The sequence below is a fragment of the Xenopus tropicalis genome, chromosome 8 (genome assembly GCF_000004195.4).
Source record: "Xenopus tropicalis strain Nigerian chromosome 8, UCB_Xtro_10.0, whole genome shotgun sequence".
Taxonomy (NCBI): Eukaryota; Metazoa; Chordata; class Amphibia; order Anura; family Pipidae; genus Xenopus; species Xenopus tropicalis.
The window spans coordinates 114424699-114441759 of NC_030684.2; the positions used below are offsets into that span (position 1 = coordinate 114424699).

Below are 17061 nucleotides of genomic sequence, written 5' to 3' on the forward strand. Positions count from 1 at the left end.
AATGATACATTAACACAATAAAAGAAGTGGATTAAAACCTGCTAGAGATGCAAAGACTATTTGAATTTATGTAATAGGTGAACAGCTCATAACATTTGGTAGGTATTTAGGTCTCCTGTCCTACAAATGCCTGAGAACAAGTTATTCTGGGAGAAGAGGGGAGAGCCAAATCCTTGGGCAAGAAAAGGAAAGCTGGAGCAAGAGAACCGAAACAGGAAATTGGGCAAGAGAAATGTTGGAGTAAAAGTTGAGAGTGAAAGGGATAAAAGACTCTTGGGAACTTGGGCAAGGGTTGGGGGAAAGAGAAATGTGCGACAAGTTGGAGTAAGAGAAGAAGTCTGATGTGGAAGCAAGAGAAGATATTCAGGAACATGGGCAGGATATGTGGATCAGGAGATAATGGAGCTGGAAACTAGGGCAAGAGGCTCAGGTGCTGGGGCACATATATTGGGAGTTAGGCTGAGAAAAGGCAGCTGGTCGCAAGGGGCTAATAAGACAACTGGTCGCTGTGAAGAAGAAAAGAAAGATGCAAGGGTTTATGAAAAAGAAGAGCAAAGCTACAGAATCAGATGGAGCAAAACTCGAGGGCCATGAGTAACAAGGGCAAAGCACCGGGGCAAGAGAAAACATAGTAAAGTGCAAGCCTTTAAGAATATAGTAATGTATTCAGTAAAATCCTGTATTGACTGTATTCAGAAATCATACCCAAATGCACACGAGAAGCACCAACATATTTTGGCAGTCAGTATAATTCTTATTTTCCTCTTCCAGCTAATAATTCATTACCAGAAACCAGCATTTCTCCATGCACATCCTCCCTGTATAAAGGGCTCATGTATTCCCATGCAGAGAAGCATATGGTTTATTACATATTTTGAGTGGCACAGCCCTCATCAGACAATAACAGGCCTAACAGGCCTAGAACAATATATTTATTCAGCAGAAAGCATTACCATACCTGAGTAAAGAACCCTAGAAGCTTTCTCTGTTTGTTTAAGATTGCAGCTGCCATTTTAGATTGGTGTTCATAGCTTCTTGCTTGCAGCTTAGCCGTTACAGCTCAGATCACACATTCCTAAGGGTGGGGGGGAAGTAGTTTTATGAATTCTTATGGGAGGGGGGAGCAGAAGAGCGGAGAAAGCTGTGCAGACTCTGGCACTGGAATGAAGGATTATTCTGAGACAGGAAGTCTGATACCAAATAACATGTCCACAAAAAAGGAGACAAGAAATCCTGTGTTTCTTTTGATAGAGAACTCAGTGCAGCATTACTGTAAGTGCTTATGGCTGTATTTACATAGACCTTTCTGATAAAGCTTTTTACCTTTCCTTCTCCTTTAGGATACCTCCAGGTTTACAAAATAGTTAAATGATTCTAGTTTACATAAAAGGGACTTTATCTTACTTTGTCTCCATAATTCACAAAACATTCTCCCCAAAGTTAAAATCTAGTCTCTGCTAAATGTTTCCAGCCTACACAATATCCATGCCAGTTACCTGGATTTTACTGGTCCAGCCACAACCCAAAGTGATTAGAGTATTTATTAGAAGATTATTAATTTAACCAACCAGTCTTAATGTATAGACACCATCTCTTCAGGTTCCTCTTCCCTCCTCTCCTCGTTACTTGGAGAACATTGCTCTAGAGCGTCTGCTTTATCTGTATTTATGGGACATGTGTGCTTGATCACAGGATCCTGTGTGTCACTTAGCACCGACTCCGTGGAAGTTCCATTCCGAGCTGGATCTGAAGCAGGTGTCCCATCCCATACTAGGCCCATTGCAGATAATTTATCATGTTCTAAATCCTTTGTCTTTGCCTTGTTTTCCCCAGTTAGGCTGGACACAAAGGTTTCTACGTGGCTTACTTTAGCTACTAGAGCCTCCCATTTCTCCGCGGCAGAACTTTTGGGCTCCTTTTTCAGACTTTTTGCTTCAGTGGGAAACCAGGTCACCATAGTGTTATACACCAAGTCTCGCACTTCAGCTGCCAATGAATTTAGCTTCTCTATGTATTCTTCCTGGAGTTCCTTTTGCACCTATTTAACACGTACATTGAAAAAGTTTCCAGTCAGTAAGTATTAGGCAACAGGCTAACTGTGGTGTGGCAATGGGGTATAAAATGTAGGGAAACAGGGATTGAGAAGGGATTTATAGCAGGGATAATGGCCTATACCCACCCATAGCCATTCTTTGGTTGCAATTGCCATAACATAAGGAAGATTTCCACTTTTGCCTATTCCATTAGGTGATTTTGTTTATATATTGCCTTATATTTTGCCCAGACAGGCCATTTGAGCTAATAAATATCCAGTTATCACTTCCTCCTCACTGAGTGAGGACTAAGGTTGGCATTTGTACCATACCTGATCTTCCCTTTCCTTGATCCTTTGCAGACCTTCGGCTTGCTTTTCCTCTAGCTTTTGTTGGTTTTTGGCCCATTTGTCAGATACCTGGGAAGGAAACAAGAAACATGATCTTGTAACCTCCAAACCGATATACATGGGTGGTTATCAATGTCTGTGTTTTCATTATAAATTCATTATAATACAAAGCTTTGGCTTAAAGAATTGTATTTCACTTGTCCATATAGGGAAAATATACTGTATTTACAGCAAGGGTTTATTTAAATTTCTACCCAAAACCATTGTTAGGGCATGAGGATTACAGGACAAAATGGGGGCCATTCACAAAGCAATTTAAAGGCACATGTTTCCATACTTTTTACCAACAATACATAGTTGTATCCCAGATTTCCATTGTAATTGTAGGTACCTGCAAAGTAGTACGTGTTAGACATGATTCTAAGATAGAAATGAACCAACAAGACATGATTCTAAGATAGAAATGAACCAACAAGACATGATTCTAAGATAGAAATGAACCAACAAGACATGATTCTAAGATCGAAATGAACCAACACTGTAGAACCAACTCACCAGTTGTAGAACCTGCACCACTTCTTGGATATGGGAGTTATTTATTTCTTTTTTTAACCTTTAAACACAGAAATAAGACATTATTCTGGATACGAAAATGATGACTGCACATTTAGATAAGTAATGATCAGAAATACATTGAGCTCCGTGTCTGTGACTATCCCTCAGGGACTGAGGTATCAGATTTAATAAAGGTAGATAGCAGGTTGGGGGTCCATTTATAGATGTTTCCCAAATGGACATCAAAGATCTTAATAGATAGAAGCAAATGACAAAAAACTGGAAGAGCTGAAAATTCTGTAACTCAATATAATATGCCAACTAGCTATGTGCTTCTCCCAAAGGGGCCACTCAGCTTCTGAACTGGGGGGAAGTTTCAGGTCAAGCATCTTCTCCACTCTACCAAGACCGGTTGTTATAGGGACATGCAGAACTGTCTGTAATTAGCAAAGCATTACCCTATGAGAGGTTACATCTCTCTGGTGCTTGGAGATGGGGAAGGATTAAACGGACATTCCCAGGATAATGGGTCCCTAAATTCTACATGTGGGATATGAGCTTCCGCTCTGCACTACAATCTTAATGAAATGATTATTTGTCTATTTGTGCCAGACATGTGTGCTGGGTATATGTTTAGCTTTAATAATCTCCACTCCTCCACTTTCCTTACAATTAACAAAAAAATCCCCAAACCCGGGCAGGCATAACTAACATACTGTATATATATTATATCTATCAGTTTAAGATTTCTATATGGGGTCATTGGTGTCATTACCGAGCTGCTAATTGCCTTTATGTGACTATACCATAGAGACTGAGCTATGGTGCAGTACATCCCGACTGTGAGCAGTATCTGGACTCCATCACATAATGTACTAAAACAAGGCAACTTCCTGTTTCCTCTGAGGCTCCCACTCCCCAGTTCATGAGCAATGGATTCTCATCTCAGGGCGACAACCATTAGAATAACTAAATTCCTCACCTTTCCTGGGAAGCTTTTTCCATGGTATTTTTGCTCATACACTCCAGCCTTTCCAACCTCTTTATCTCCAACTTCTTCTTCATCTGTTTAGTATCACTGCGGAAAGCCGCATCAGTCACATACATGGACACAACCCTCCCTGTCTTTTACGTAAACCATCTCCAAAAGCTGACAAAATGCAGGACCCCTATTCCTAGGCCTCATGCCTCATTTCAATAACAAATATAAGGATATATTTTTAAATTATGAATTATGCATTGTTTCCTTGGAAAAGAAGCAGGTAGTTCACATTTAGATACCTACTCTCAATGTCTGCTTTACAAAAAAATACATCTAGGAAACAAGCCCAGCCTCTGATGGAATAGTGATTGGTAACTTGCTAAATATGTAGATGCTACTTTGAACCAATCACATTCTGGCCCATGTCTAATGGCACACTACATCTTTGCCCATGTGGGGGGCAGGAAGGTTTTGTTCACACTGAAGGCAGGCAGGGGAAGACTGCGGATGTGGCTGAAAGCAGTCTCATTGTGATTGGTTGCTTTACATGAAACCAGACCTATGTTCATATGCTAGTACATGGGGGTGGGTAAATGTCACATTCTGGTGTGGTATATTGGTGGAAAAAAACAGACACCCTACCTGTCTGCAGCTTCCTTGAGGATTTTTAGTTCCGCCACTTGCCTCTCTTGTGCCAGTTCAATCAGTTTGGAGATTTGCTATTGATTGTAATAATAATTGTTAAGTAATTAGATGTAAATCATGTAAATAACTCTTTAAATATAGAAAAACCAACATGGTAAATTTTCTGAATCTGGCAGCATTCAGATCTTGCAAGTTCCTTAGTTCTTTATAGTCAAGTCATATTCATGTTCTATGGCCATGTTTGCACCCCACCACCAACTTCCCCTGCTTGTTACATCCAGTGTTGGACTGGAGAGTCTCACACCCATTGGAAACCTATAGACAACTGTCTCTCATAATGCTTTTCCTACTGTTTTTACTCAGCTTATCTCTTCCATCGTATTACATCAAGTCCCTCTCATTTTAAACGAGCTCTTCTATTTTCCCTTTATGTCTTTCTTGCCTATCATTTCCTTCTTACCTTTTAATTCTTCTTACCCCAATTTTCCCACCTATCTCTTATGCATAAAGTCATAGTAGACCAAATAATTGAGTAAGCAGTGGGTCTGATGGGGTGTTGTTGCTCTTGTAGGGCAGACTGATACTGAGTACAACCCATAGTGGAAATACCTCATTAGAATGCTGCTCTTTTTTCTTTAGAATAGTCTCGTACTGCTCCTCCCCAAGACATGTCAGTTCCTCTTCCATCTTCCTCTTCATCTCTAGAACCTGGGGGTCCCCTTTGCCAGGTATTTCTCCAGCTCCCCACACTGAGCCATAATCATCATCAGGAATACTGTAATACAGGGAGTCTGGTGCATTTAGATAATAATGAAAGCAAGCTTCTCATTGGCTGCTATTGGGTACTGGGGCAGACTTTGCTATTGGGGCAGCAGTCAAACATGGGTGAAACATGAATGTTGATTATTTACCTCTTCTTTTTCTGCCCCTTAGGTAAGCTGTTTTTCCTTTTGTTAGCCTGAGTGTAGAGTTCAGAGAAGGCACTGGTATATTTCTGTACAATCTCTTCTCTCCTCTTTAGAGTCCTGCGCTCCAGTTCCTTCAGTTCTTTCTCCTGCTTTTTCTGAAGCTTTAGGAATCCCTTCTGTTTCTGCAGCTCCTCCTCATTGGCAGTTTGTGGCTCTAAAAAAGAGTTATATACCATATCAATACAAAGTTTAGCCGTGTGCTGGCGATTCCACATTCTTTGTCATGGAAGCCTCAAGTGCTCACACCATCTACCTTCAAACACAGGTCAACTTCATTTACTAGAGAATAGCTAACAATAATGAATGAATAACTGCTGTTTTAAACAAAAAAAACAAATTAAATAAATGAAATGAAGTCATTTCAACCTTATTTTTGGGAACTTCTTCTATGTCTTCTTCTATCTACTGTACCTGTAATTTCTTTAGCAGCGTCCTGTACCCCACTGGTGGGCAAACCTGAAATGTACAGACACATAATTGAGTCCTACATCAGTATAATCAGGTAGACCCACACTCGACCCACAGATCCAAATTTCCAACACACTACAGCTAAAAACCAGTAGTTGTTGCCTTACTAGTATACAGACCAAACCCTGAATACAAGGCCAGTATGGAGAAGGACCTATTTGTCTATGTCTAAGATAGGGAAGATACAAACTGGCCATTACTTTTTATGGAACCAAGCAACAACTGCTTTCCTTGGCTAATATAGCAGAAACAAGATTGTGCACCCATATCAGCTTTACCTTTTGGCCCATTTTGCCCAGGGATACCATTGGGTTTTGAAGCGCTGGAGATCTGTGTTGGATCAAACAGAAATGCTGGGTGTTTTGCAAATAACAGTAATTATAACTACACAACAAAAGGCAAGAATGACATTTATACACAGACAATTAAGTTTAAGCAATGTGTAAGGGAAACAAGAAGTGTGGTGTGAATATGATGTTATCTGTATGTTAGGCCACTAGGTGACAATAGTTCACCAGTTTGGAATAATACGTGTAATATAGCCTCCGGCCATTAGAGGGAGTAGAGTTTTGGGATTGTACCTCAAACACTGGCCAGTAAGGGGGGATAGAGAATAAAGGTTATAAAAAGGGCTGAGACACTCAAGTCATGGTTCATTCTGGCGCCTGCAAGTTATGGAGATAGGGTCTTCAATAAAGAATTTATAATAGTTAGAATGGGTAGCAGACACCCTAGCGAGGAGGCAGAGGCTTAGAAGTGTGGCTCCACCACAGATAGGATTGAGAGACAGTGCAGGGACCTGAGGAAACAGCCTATGGCAAGAAAAAGGAATGCCTGTCTCGAGTAGGGCAGGGGGGTAATAGAAAGGTACCGGACTGCTAGGACCAGAAGACTATACGGCTAAAAGGATGTGCTACCAGAATTGTGTGCCTGAGATGTGCCTTGCAATGGCTGCTCTGGGACCAGAGTGGCTGTGAGTGTTACACTGTAGTACAATGACTGGTTGTTTGAGTGCAAACCTGCCTCAGTGTGAGTTGAAAGGTGTTGCTGTGTTACAAATGGATTGTTGCTTTTCTGCCTTGAGGTTTTGCCTTGTGACTGAACCATTTTGAAGATGAAAGCTCATGTGTTTATGGGCTGCTTAACCAACGCTAATTAATCCAAATGAGACTTCTGGTAAGAGCTTGAATACTCACCTCCCCAGAAGGTGCTGTTTTTACTTTCATTGACTTGCATTCATTGGCTTTAGAGTGTTTGATGGGGTTTGACAAGGCCTGACTGAGATCTGAAAACCAAAGAATGAAAAAGAAATTCCAGTTACATTTTAAAGTTAGACTTTTGTATCCTAATTATACCCAATACAAAAGTCAAACATGTCTCCTCTTAAATTTACACATTAGTCAACCTGTGGCAATTAAGCTGTTGAGTTTCATTGACCAGAAATGCCTATCCATAGCCATTTTTAGCAGTGTCAGGTCCTGGGGCAAGATAGGTGTTACTGCTACTATAGGCACCATCTCTCCCTACTATACCTGCTATGCCACAGCCACAGTCCCTTCCCAGCACCATCTCTCCCTACTATACCTGCTATCCCACAGCCACAGTCCCTTCCCAGAGGCTATTATCCCCCCACTGCTACTATAGGCACCATCTCTCCCTACTATACCTGCTATCCCACAGCCACAGTCCCTTCCCAGAGGCTATTATCCCACTGCTGCTATAGGCACCATCTCTCCCTACTATACCTGCTATCCCACAGCCACAGTCCCTTCCCAGAGGCTATTATCCCACTGCTACTATAGGCACCATCTCTCCCTACTATACCTGCTATCCCACAGTCACAGTCCCTTCCCAGAGGCTATTATCCCACTGCTACTATAGGCATCATCTCTCCCTACTATACCTGCTATCCCACAGCCACAGTCCCTTCCCAGAGGCTATTATCCCACTGCTACTATAGGCACCATCTCTCCCTACTATACCTGCTATCCCACAGCCACAGTCCCTTCCCAGAGGCTATTATCCCAGTGCTACTATAGGCACCATCTCTCCCTACTATACCTGCTATCCCACAGCCCCAGTCCCTTCCCAGAGGCTATTATCCCCCCACTGCTACTATAGGCACCATCTCTCCCTACTATACCTGCTATCCCACAGCCACAGTCCCTTCCCAGAAGCTATTATCCCCCACTGTTACTATAGGCACCATCTCTCCCTACTATACCTGCTATCCCACAGCCACAGTCCCTTCCCAGAGGCTATTATCCCCACTGCTACTATAGGCACCATTTCTCCCTACTATACCTGCTATCCCACAGCCACAGTCCCTTCCCAGAGGTTATTATCCCCACTGCTACTATAGGCACCATTTCTCCCTACTATACCTGCTATCCCACAGCCACAGTCCCTTCCCAGAGGCTATTATCCCCACTGCTACTATAGGCACCATTTCTCCCTACTATACCTGCTATCCCACAGCCACAGTCCCTTCCCAGAGGCTATTATCCCCACTGCTACTATAGGCACCATTTCTCCCTACTATACCTGCTATCCCACAGCCACAGTCCCTTCCCAGAGGCTATTATCCCCACTGCTACTATAGGCACCATTTCTCCCTACTATACCTGGTATCCCACAGCCACAGTCCCTTCCCAGAGGCTATTATCCCCCCCACTGCTACTATAGGCACCATCTCTCCCTACTATACCTGCTATCCCACAGCCCCAGTCCCTTCCCAGAGGCTATTATCCCACTGCTACTATAGGCACCATCTCTCCCTACTATACCTGCTATCCCACAGCCACAGTCCCTTCCCAGAGGCTATTATCCCCCCACTGCTACTATAGGCACCATCTCTCCCTACTATACCTGCTATCCCACAGCCACAGTCCCTTCCCAGAGGCTATTATCCCCCCCACTGCTACTATAGGCACCATCTCTCCCTACTATACCTGCTATCCCACAGCCCCAGTCCCTTCCCAGAGGCTATTATCCCCACTGCTACTATAGGCACCATCTCTCCCTACTATACCTGCTATCCCACAGCCACAGTCCCTTCCCAGAGGCTATTATCCCCCCACTGCTACTATAGGCACCATTTCTCCCTACTATACCTGCTATCCCACAGCCACAGTCCCTTCCCAGAGGCTATTATCCCACTGCTACTATAGGCACCATCTCTCCCTACTATACCTGCTATCCCACAGCCACAGTCCCTTCCCAGAGGCTATTATCCCCCCACTGCTACTATAGGCACCATCTCTCCCTACTATACCTGCTATCCCACAGCCACAGTCCCTTCCCAGAGGCTATTATCCCCCCACTGCTACTATAGGCACCATCTCTCCCTACTATACCTTCTATCCCACAGTCCCAGTCCCTTCCCAGAGGCTATTATCCCACTGCTTCTATAGGCACCATCTCTCCCTACTATACCTGCTATCCCACAGTCCCTTCCCAAGGGCTATAGCCCAGAGGGTATAAAGGTTTTAGATAATAAAATACCTGCCCAGACATCTGGTACATAGTCTGTCACTTCCACATACACAAAGAGAGAGGGCATGGTAAGGGGCATGTTACTCTCACTTCGAAGGCAAATGTGATGGTATCCTAGTAACAAAGCAAACAAACAGTCAGCTCAGGCCCACACTTTATTCATAATATTTCATGTCATTTCTTGGTCAGATGTTGTGGCACCCACGATTCTGCCACAGAAAATAAAAAAAACTAATAAATTGTAGAGATTTTCAATATTTGTTTGAACACATTTGTGCCCTTGGCATTACAGACATGCTGGGGAGAAGATTTAGGAGATTTTGGGCTGATTTTTACCTGATCGGATTAAATCAATGGGAATGATTCGATGGCCAATAAACTTCCCCCCTTCCTCAAATACTGCAACTCTAAGGGAAGCCAACTCTGGCATGAGGATCTGATAGGGGAAAATAAAGGCAACATTACATTCAAATCAATCACAATGTCAACTATCAGCATTTGTATTTATGTTTTAGAACGCCATGCTGTTCATTAGGAATTGTATTTTGCGCCAAGTCACAGAATTGCCCCAGAATGGCTTTACCTTTTCAAACACAAACGGCTCCTCTTTCCACACTGGGTTAATGGTATTTGGCACAGATGTTACTTTGGTTTTGTATTTCCGCTTAGGGTCCCCAGGCAGCCCAAACAACTCGACTTCAACGTAGGTCTTTACGCATTTTTCACAGAGGAACTGTCCTGAAAGGATCTATTGAGACACCAAGATGAAAAGTATATGGTAATAAAACTGAGCCATGTAAGGGGAATGAGATCCTACCCAGCACTGTACTTACTGTTATGGAAACTGTATTGGCCACCACTACATCAATCCGATCAACCGTAAATGGGTCAAATTGTTTATCACCCCGACGCATAAACTCGTGTTTCAGAAGGTAACCGCTGCAGCCATTAAACTGAAACAGCGCCATGTTCTGTTGCATAGGTATGTCTGAAAATGGGAAATTAATTTAAATCATTATTACTCCAACCATTTATTAAGTGCAAACATAAGGATACATAACATAGAAACAATCGAATACAAGAGCTTGTAACATATAAAGTAACTGACGTATAACCATAGAGAGAGGTTATAGCCTGCCCTTTATAACATGAAATGGTGGCACAGGTGGAGTTCAAACCTCAGAACATTCACACATGAATCATGAGCCTTTTAATCACGTTTGAGCAGCCAGTCCCTAGGCAGAAGTGTATTTTGAATGAGCCCCAAGAGGCACATGTATACGCCCCTTCTGTCAGGGGTAATGGCTTGATGCCCACACCAGCTCTATGGCCAGTACATGTATGGGACCTGTTATGGGACCTGGGGTTTTCCAGATAAGGAGGCTTTCTGTAATTTGGATCTTCATACCTTAAGTCTTGTAAAAAATTATTTAAACATTAATTAAATGTGAATTATTTGATTAATATGGAGTCTATAGGAGATGGACTTCCCATAATTTGGAGCTTTCTGGATAATGGGTTTAGAGAAGGGATCCCATACCTATACTGCACTTGATTCCAATAAACATTAGCTGTGTCAAAATAATTCTCTGTGCCTTACTTTCAGCCTCCCACAGACATCAGTAAATAATATTGCCCACCTACGGTGCCCCCACCCTTCAAAATAGACATTTTTATTTATTTATTACAGTATATAGCGCCGACACATTTCTGCAGGGCTTTACAGAGATTATTCATCATTCACGTCAATCCCTTCCCCAGATGAGAAGGTCCCTCTCACATTCACACACACTTTAGGTATTTAGTCAGAAGCCAAGTAACCTGCCTGTATGTATTTGGAGAGTGGGAGTGGGGAGAACATACAAACCCCTTGCAGATATCGCCCTGGCTGGGATTGAACTCAGGGCCCCAGCGCTGCAAGGCGCTACTCACTGAGCCACCATAAAATACACAGGAAGATAGATCTTATACGATGGGTTAATTGCAGAAGACATGCCATCTGTCACTGACCCATGGTTTGGAAGTTGAGTGCCACCATCTGACAGCCGGCATTCCAAAACATCTGGGGCATATAATTTGAGGAGTCCATCCTGGTGCCTTTGGGATAAATGCGGCTCATCTGTCTCTTGTTATATCTGCAACAACTCTATAGGAAACAGCCCATAGCAATGTGCTTCTTTCAGTCAAGAAATATTATTTCCATGTCGCTATTTTGGTACTGAGATATGGAGCGAGACATAACTCAACTACTCAATACATTCCCAGAAACAGAAAAGGATACTCAACAAACTGCACGGGAAACTTGGTGAGTAACTCATAGGCTTTGGTCTCCACGAACGAAGACACCACGTAACTTTGGTTCTTCTCTGTTTTTGAAAACATGGAAATATAAGAGAAAGCAACGTTGTGAGTCTGCAGCCCCACAATGAGGAAATAATCAGCATTGTGATACAGTGTTACTGAATAGACCTATTTCTATGTGTTTGTACAAACAGAAGAGGACGTGCCCTCACCCACAGATGTCCTCTCTGTTGGTGCTGATTTTAGGGTTTGTGTGGTTTTCAGGAGTGGAATAAAAGGTTAAAGGGGTAGTTCACCTCTGAGGTTTCTTAATTATTTTACTTTTTGTTCAACAACTCTCCAGTTTGGAATTTCAGCAGTTATCTGGTTGCTAGAGTTCAAATTACCTTAGCAACCAGAGTGGTTTGAATGAGAGACAGAAATATGAATAGGAGAAGACCTGGATAGAAAGGTGTGCAATGCAAAGTAACAATACCCATACAATTGTAGCCTCACAAAGCAGAAGTTTTTTGTCTGCTGGGGTCACTGACCCCCAGTTGAAATCTGGCGGCAAAAAATTAAAAAACTATAAAAAATAATGAAGATCAACTAAAAGGTTGCTAAGGACTGGCCATTCTATAACTAAAATTTAACTTAATGATGAACCACCCCTTTAACATAACTTTTAGTATGATATAGACAGTAATATTCTGAGACAATTTGCAGTTGGTCTTCATTTTTTATTACTTGTGGTTTTTGAATTATTTTTTGTTTTCCAGTTTGAAAGTTCAGCTCCTATCTGGTTGCTAGAGTTAATGAGAGACTTGAATATAAATAGTAGAGGACTGAATAGAAAGATGAATAAAAAAACAACAATATACTGTATATATATTTTGGCTGCCGGGGTCAGTGACCCCCATCTGAGAGATGAAAAGAAGAAGGAGAAGGCATATAGTTCAGAAACCATAAACAACAAAATGAAGACCAAATAAAAAGTTGCTTAGAATTCAATAACATAGTAAAAGTTAACTTAAAGGTAAACCACCCCTTTAAGTTTTGATGTGAACTGGTCCACTAGGTAATGGCAGAACCACTGGGGATTTATTGGACCACAGCGATCAATCATCAGTTTTTCCCCCCCTTTATGTATGTTAATCCCTCAGAATCTGGCACAAGATGTAAGAATGTGCCAAATTGTAATCATAGAAATGATTTAAGACAACACTGCTGGAGCCACACATTAGTCTGTCTTACGTGCTGAGACTTCAAAGGAGTCGAATTTGATTGGCTGAATGTAGTTGACCAAACTTGACATTTCCTCATAAGCTGTGGCCTCCTGACTTGCAGTGCCCTGAGTAGGCAAAGAGCAGAGGGAACCAAAAGATGAAGGATATGGGTATAAGAAAGCAACAAGTCAGTGCCGGGCCCCCCTGCGAGGGCCCTCAGAGGGCACACACCCGCTCAGTGCTTTATCCTGCCCGCCCACTGCCCATGTCCCACCTGCCTGTGTCTCGCTGCCTGTTTGCGGCTGGGGGAAGTGGGCCTGGGGAGGGGGGATTCTTTATATTTTTTTTAAAATTTACTTCCAAACTATAGAGAAAGCAGACACCATGGTCTGGGCAGGCCCGGATTTGTGGAAAGGCCACAAAGGCCTAGGGCGACACAAGTTTAGGGGCGGCATGCCGCCCTGCCGCAACAGAATTTTAAAATTTGGCTCCCATACGGAGCAGTCGGGACCTCTCCCCACTGCTCCGTATGGGAGTTTAAATGTGCAACTCAGGGGCAGAGGGCGCCGCGCGTTCGCGCATGCGCACTGGGGGGGGGGGGGGGGGGGCGGGGCGGTATGGGGGTCTATCATATATTATGCTAGGGACCTGGGGTTTCCCAGATAACATTTTTTTTTAGCTTTCTGGATATGGGGTTTCTGGATATGAGACCCCTTACCTGTATTTGATTGTAAAACGTTTGTAGATGATTTTATAGCCTAAATGATGTTGATATCCAGGGATAGATTCGTTTGGCACTGCTGAATAGAGTTATAATGTTTCTGTGCAAGTTACATACCTCATCTGACTGCATCTGCTTCATCTCTTCTTCATCTGCGTTTTCTGTCATTTCCTCATTTTCTGCCTCTTTCCCCTCTTCTGGCCCCTCACCTAGACATAAACATTCCATTTTTATCTTTGTAGCACTCACAGAATCCATATCGTGGTGTTACTTACATGGGAAACTCACAGCACCAAACCCACCTCTGTTCATTGTCAGAAGAACCTGCAAAGGACTAATGTTTCTGGATGAATTCAGGAAATAAAGGGTATGGAAACTATTGGAAACTATTGTTTCCCAGACTGCAGGCCCTCAAGGAAGCCTAAAGCAATGGCTTTGCCCAACCTGAGAGGGGTTGTAAACACATTGGTAATGCCAGCCCACAGCGCCCCCTAGTTTTCTATAGACATTGGCAAAAAATCTATTATAGATGCAAGAAAATTCAGCAATGAAAGTCCTACTGATTGAAAAATTAATTATAAATGCAAAATAATTTACCAATAGTGATGAGCGATTCAGCAAATTTTTTGCCAGGCCGGATTTCACTATGAAATTCTGCATTTCGTAACTGGTGAATATTTTTACAAAGCTGCCGCAAAAATTTGCCAAAAAAATTGTGTTGGGCGAATTTTACAAATTTGTCACCGTTTGACAAATTTTTTCATCTCATCTCATGTTTATCAAGGTGAATGCACTGTTGGGTGTCTTGCTGATCTTATTTATAGAGATAATTATGTCATTTTTTTTCCAGAACACAGAACAGGGAGACAGATTTACATAGATCAGCTGGGGTTCTATTTGGATTGCACTTAAATGCAGCCACTGGCTGTGGAGATTAGGGTAAACGTTTTGGAAACATTTTGTGCAATATTGCTTTAAGAATACAACCCCAGTGTTGCTGAATGACAGCTCCCAGCATGCCTCAACCTTTATTCTGGAATTTGTAGTCCAGCACCAACTGAGTAGTTTGGTTGAGTGCAGTACAGCAGGGTTTGGTACCCCATAAAGGCCAGTTTTAGGGGACATCTGGGGAAAAAAATACTTGCTGGCCTGAATATTAGGCTTGCACTAACTCCAACACTTGGTGGAATCTGTGTCCTCTTTGTGGGATTCAAATTTGCTTGAATCTTTCTGAAAACCACTGCTTGTAGCCATGCTCTGTGCAACCCCACACTGTCATGCCTGGAGTGTCTATATTGTACTGTTGCAATGTACATGTTGAAGCAGCTTATGAAATATTGCAGGAGCAGAAATGTCTGAGCGTATATATAAGTCTGTTACTGTATATAAATAAAGGAGACTAATAATATCAGCCCAATACATTTTTCCAAGTTCTGAATTGAGATATGGGAGTTTGTTACGGAGCAGAAGAGTGCATAGTAAGGCAGGGCGGAACAGAGACATGGACAAAAAATATATTTGCTCCAGAAGGTGGACTTGTCTGTAGGATTCTGTGTTGGCTGCATATCCATAGGGCTGGTACTGCCCTGGGTACTGGTTATTATCTGGCAATGGGCTGGGGAGATTTCTTTGGGTGTATTTATTAACCGTATAGGCAACACATTAGACCCATACCCCAGTATATAGGAACAGCTTGCTTCCTGGTTATATACCTGAATTGTCACTAGAAAGGGAACTAGTCTGCTCTGAGGAGGTGGAATCACAGGAATTCGCTTTTTTATCCTGGTTTGCAAAGGACTGATTCTTTTTATTCTTTATCAGGATCTTTCCCAGCAGCTCCTGGGGACTCGGCAATAGGTTTCCTGGTTTTAACTGTGGGGGGAAAAACAGTTATAGGATCAAATTTAGATCTGTTTATTATCCAGCGCAGACATTTCCGCTTTTTGAAGCATTTCTGTGAAGGGATCATTCATATGGCAAAAGCCATTCCATTAACCCAAGTGCTTCAAGTGTATCCAGCATTATCAACTCATTCTATTTGTCCTGAGGAAAATCAAACTATATCACGTTAATCTGTCATTTTAAGTGATTTGTTTTTCACTGGATTAATGATGTTCTACCCAAGCTAAAAAAATTCCCTTGCCCCCCCCCCCAACAGCTGATCACTTCTACTATATACACAACTAGTATATTTAACAATTCACCTTGCACCATGTACAACATCCTTACCGGATACTTCTCCAGTGCATCTGTCAGCAGCATATCTCCAAAAATAGTTCGGCAATACTCTGCCATTTTTGCCTGTTGCTTTGGACTACAAAGGGGAAAGTTATTATAATTACATTTTAGCTGATACCTTGGTGCACAGTATGTAAAAACAGGTCATATTTGTGAATTAGGTACAAACTGAGAATAGGGGTTCCCTAAGAACCACCCTCTAAGTGGAGTTGGGGATTAGGGAACTTGTGAATAAGGATTTACTAAATGACAGTTACAGCTCCTGTCCTAGTACAACCCAGGATAGCTTAGCAAGAGCAGCGCTGGCTCCAACGAGTAGTGATAGAATGGCGGTATCTCTCCCAGGCAGTACCTTGCCTAAAGTGAAGGGACGCTCAGCTGGAAATAGACTTGGGGTAGATTGGTTCTGGTTCTGTTTGTGGTGTAGAAAACTCCCTGCTTCCCATGTACAGTGACTCCACTAATTGTTTGGATCCGGGCTATTTACTATGACAAAGATACAGCTACTCACGAATCAACGTGGTTCTCAAAAGACAGAATCACAGGATAAGGAGACGTTTTGAAAGCAGATTCTGCAATGGCTTCGATGACATCCTATTGGAAATAAAATTGTAAAATGTGATTGAAAATCTAATGTTAGCTAACTGTATGCACAGAACATTCATTCTCACCAGGCAGAAGTGAGAATACAAGGTCACATGACTTGTTATACTGGAGCATTTCGGCACCTCAATCACCTTATGAAGAACAGTGTCAGGGAAGGGTCCATACCATTATGGGGGTATGTAATAAAAGGAACAATCAGCAGGTAGCAATTACTGTTTCAAAGCAAACATCTTATTGGTTGCTATGGGTTACTGCTCCTGGGCAGACTTAGTGCCTTTTATTACATATGGGGGTTAGCATGAAGAAAAATTGCATGATTTTTCAGTGCCACAGTTTCTTATTCTACAGCAGGGTTCCCCAACCTTTTATACCCGTGAGCCACATTCAAATGGAAAAAGTTTTTGAGAGAAACACAAGCATGAAAAAGAGTTCCTGGAGGTGCCAATGAGAGCTATAATTGACTATTTGATGGCCCCTATGTTGACTGGCAGCCT

The 17061-nt window shown here is 42.4% G+C and overlaps 1 protein-coding gene across 2 annotated transcripts in view; it reads right to left on the minus strand.

The window, feature by feature from the left end:
• Positions 1 to 1034: 1034 nt before the first annotated feature.
• plcb2 (phospholipase C beta 2) overlaps positions 1035 to 17061 on the minus strand; it is a 43985-nt gene continuing 27958 nt past the window's right edge. Inside the window, exons 12-33 of one of the 2 annotated variants that reach the window (XM_031891635.1) lie at positions 16473 to 16555; positions 15953 to 16037; positions 15436 to 15595; positions 13841 to 13932; positions 13031 to 13127; positions 11778 to 11862; positions 11507 to 11631; positions 10330 to 10484; positions 10080 to 10244; positions 9833 to 9932; positions 9506 to 9610; positions 7198 to 7286; positions 6280 to 6331; positions 5945 to 5989; positions 5477 to 5687; positions 5175 to 5340; positions 4563 to 4639; positions 3921 to 4016; positions 2939 to 2996; positions 2366 to 2452; positions 1569 to 2038; positions 1035 to 1075 (exon numbers count right to left, since the gene is read on the minus strand). In XM_031891635.1, coding sequence (XP_031747495.1) covers positions 1574 to 2038; positions 2366 to 2452; positions 2939 to 2996; positions 3921 to 4016; positions 4563 to 4639; positions 5175 to 5340; positions 5477 to 5687; positions 5945 to 5989; positions 6280 to 6331; positions 7198 to 7286; positions 9506 to 9610; positions 9833 to 9932; positions 10080 to 10244; positions 10330 to 10484; positions 11507 to 11631; positions 11778 to 11862; positions 13031 to 13127; positions 13841 to 13932; positions 15436 to 15595; positions 15953 to 16037; positions 16473 to 16555 — 2598 coding nt within the window. In that variant the 3' untranslated portion in view covers positions 1035 to 1075; positions 1569 to 1573. Of the gene's footprint in view, positions 1076 to 1525; positions 2039 to 2365; positions 2453 to 2938; positions 2997 to 3920; positions 4017 to 4562; positions 4640 to 5174; positions 5341 to 5476; positions 5688 to 5944; positions 5990 to 6279; positions 6332 to 7197; positions 7287 to 9505; positions 9611 to 9832; positions 9933 to 10079; positions 10245 to 10329; positions 10485 to 11506; positions 11632 to 11777; positions 11863 to 13030; positions 13128 to 13840; positions 13933 to 15435; positions 15596 to 15952; positions 16038 to 16472; positions 16556 to 17061 lie in introns of those variants that run through there. The other variant, XM_018096930.2, reaches the window with a different exon arrangement.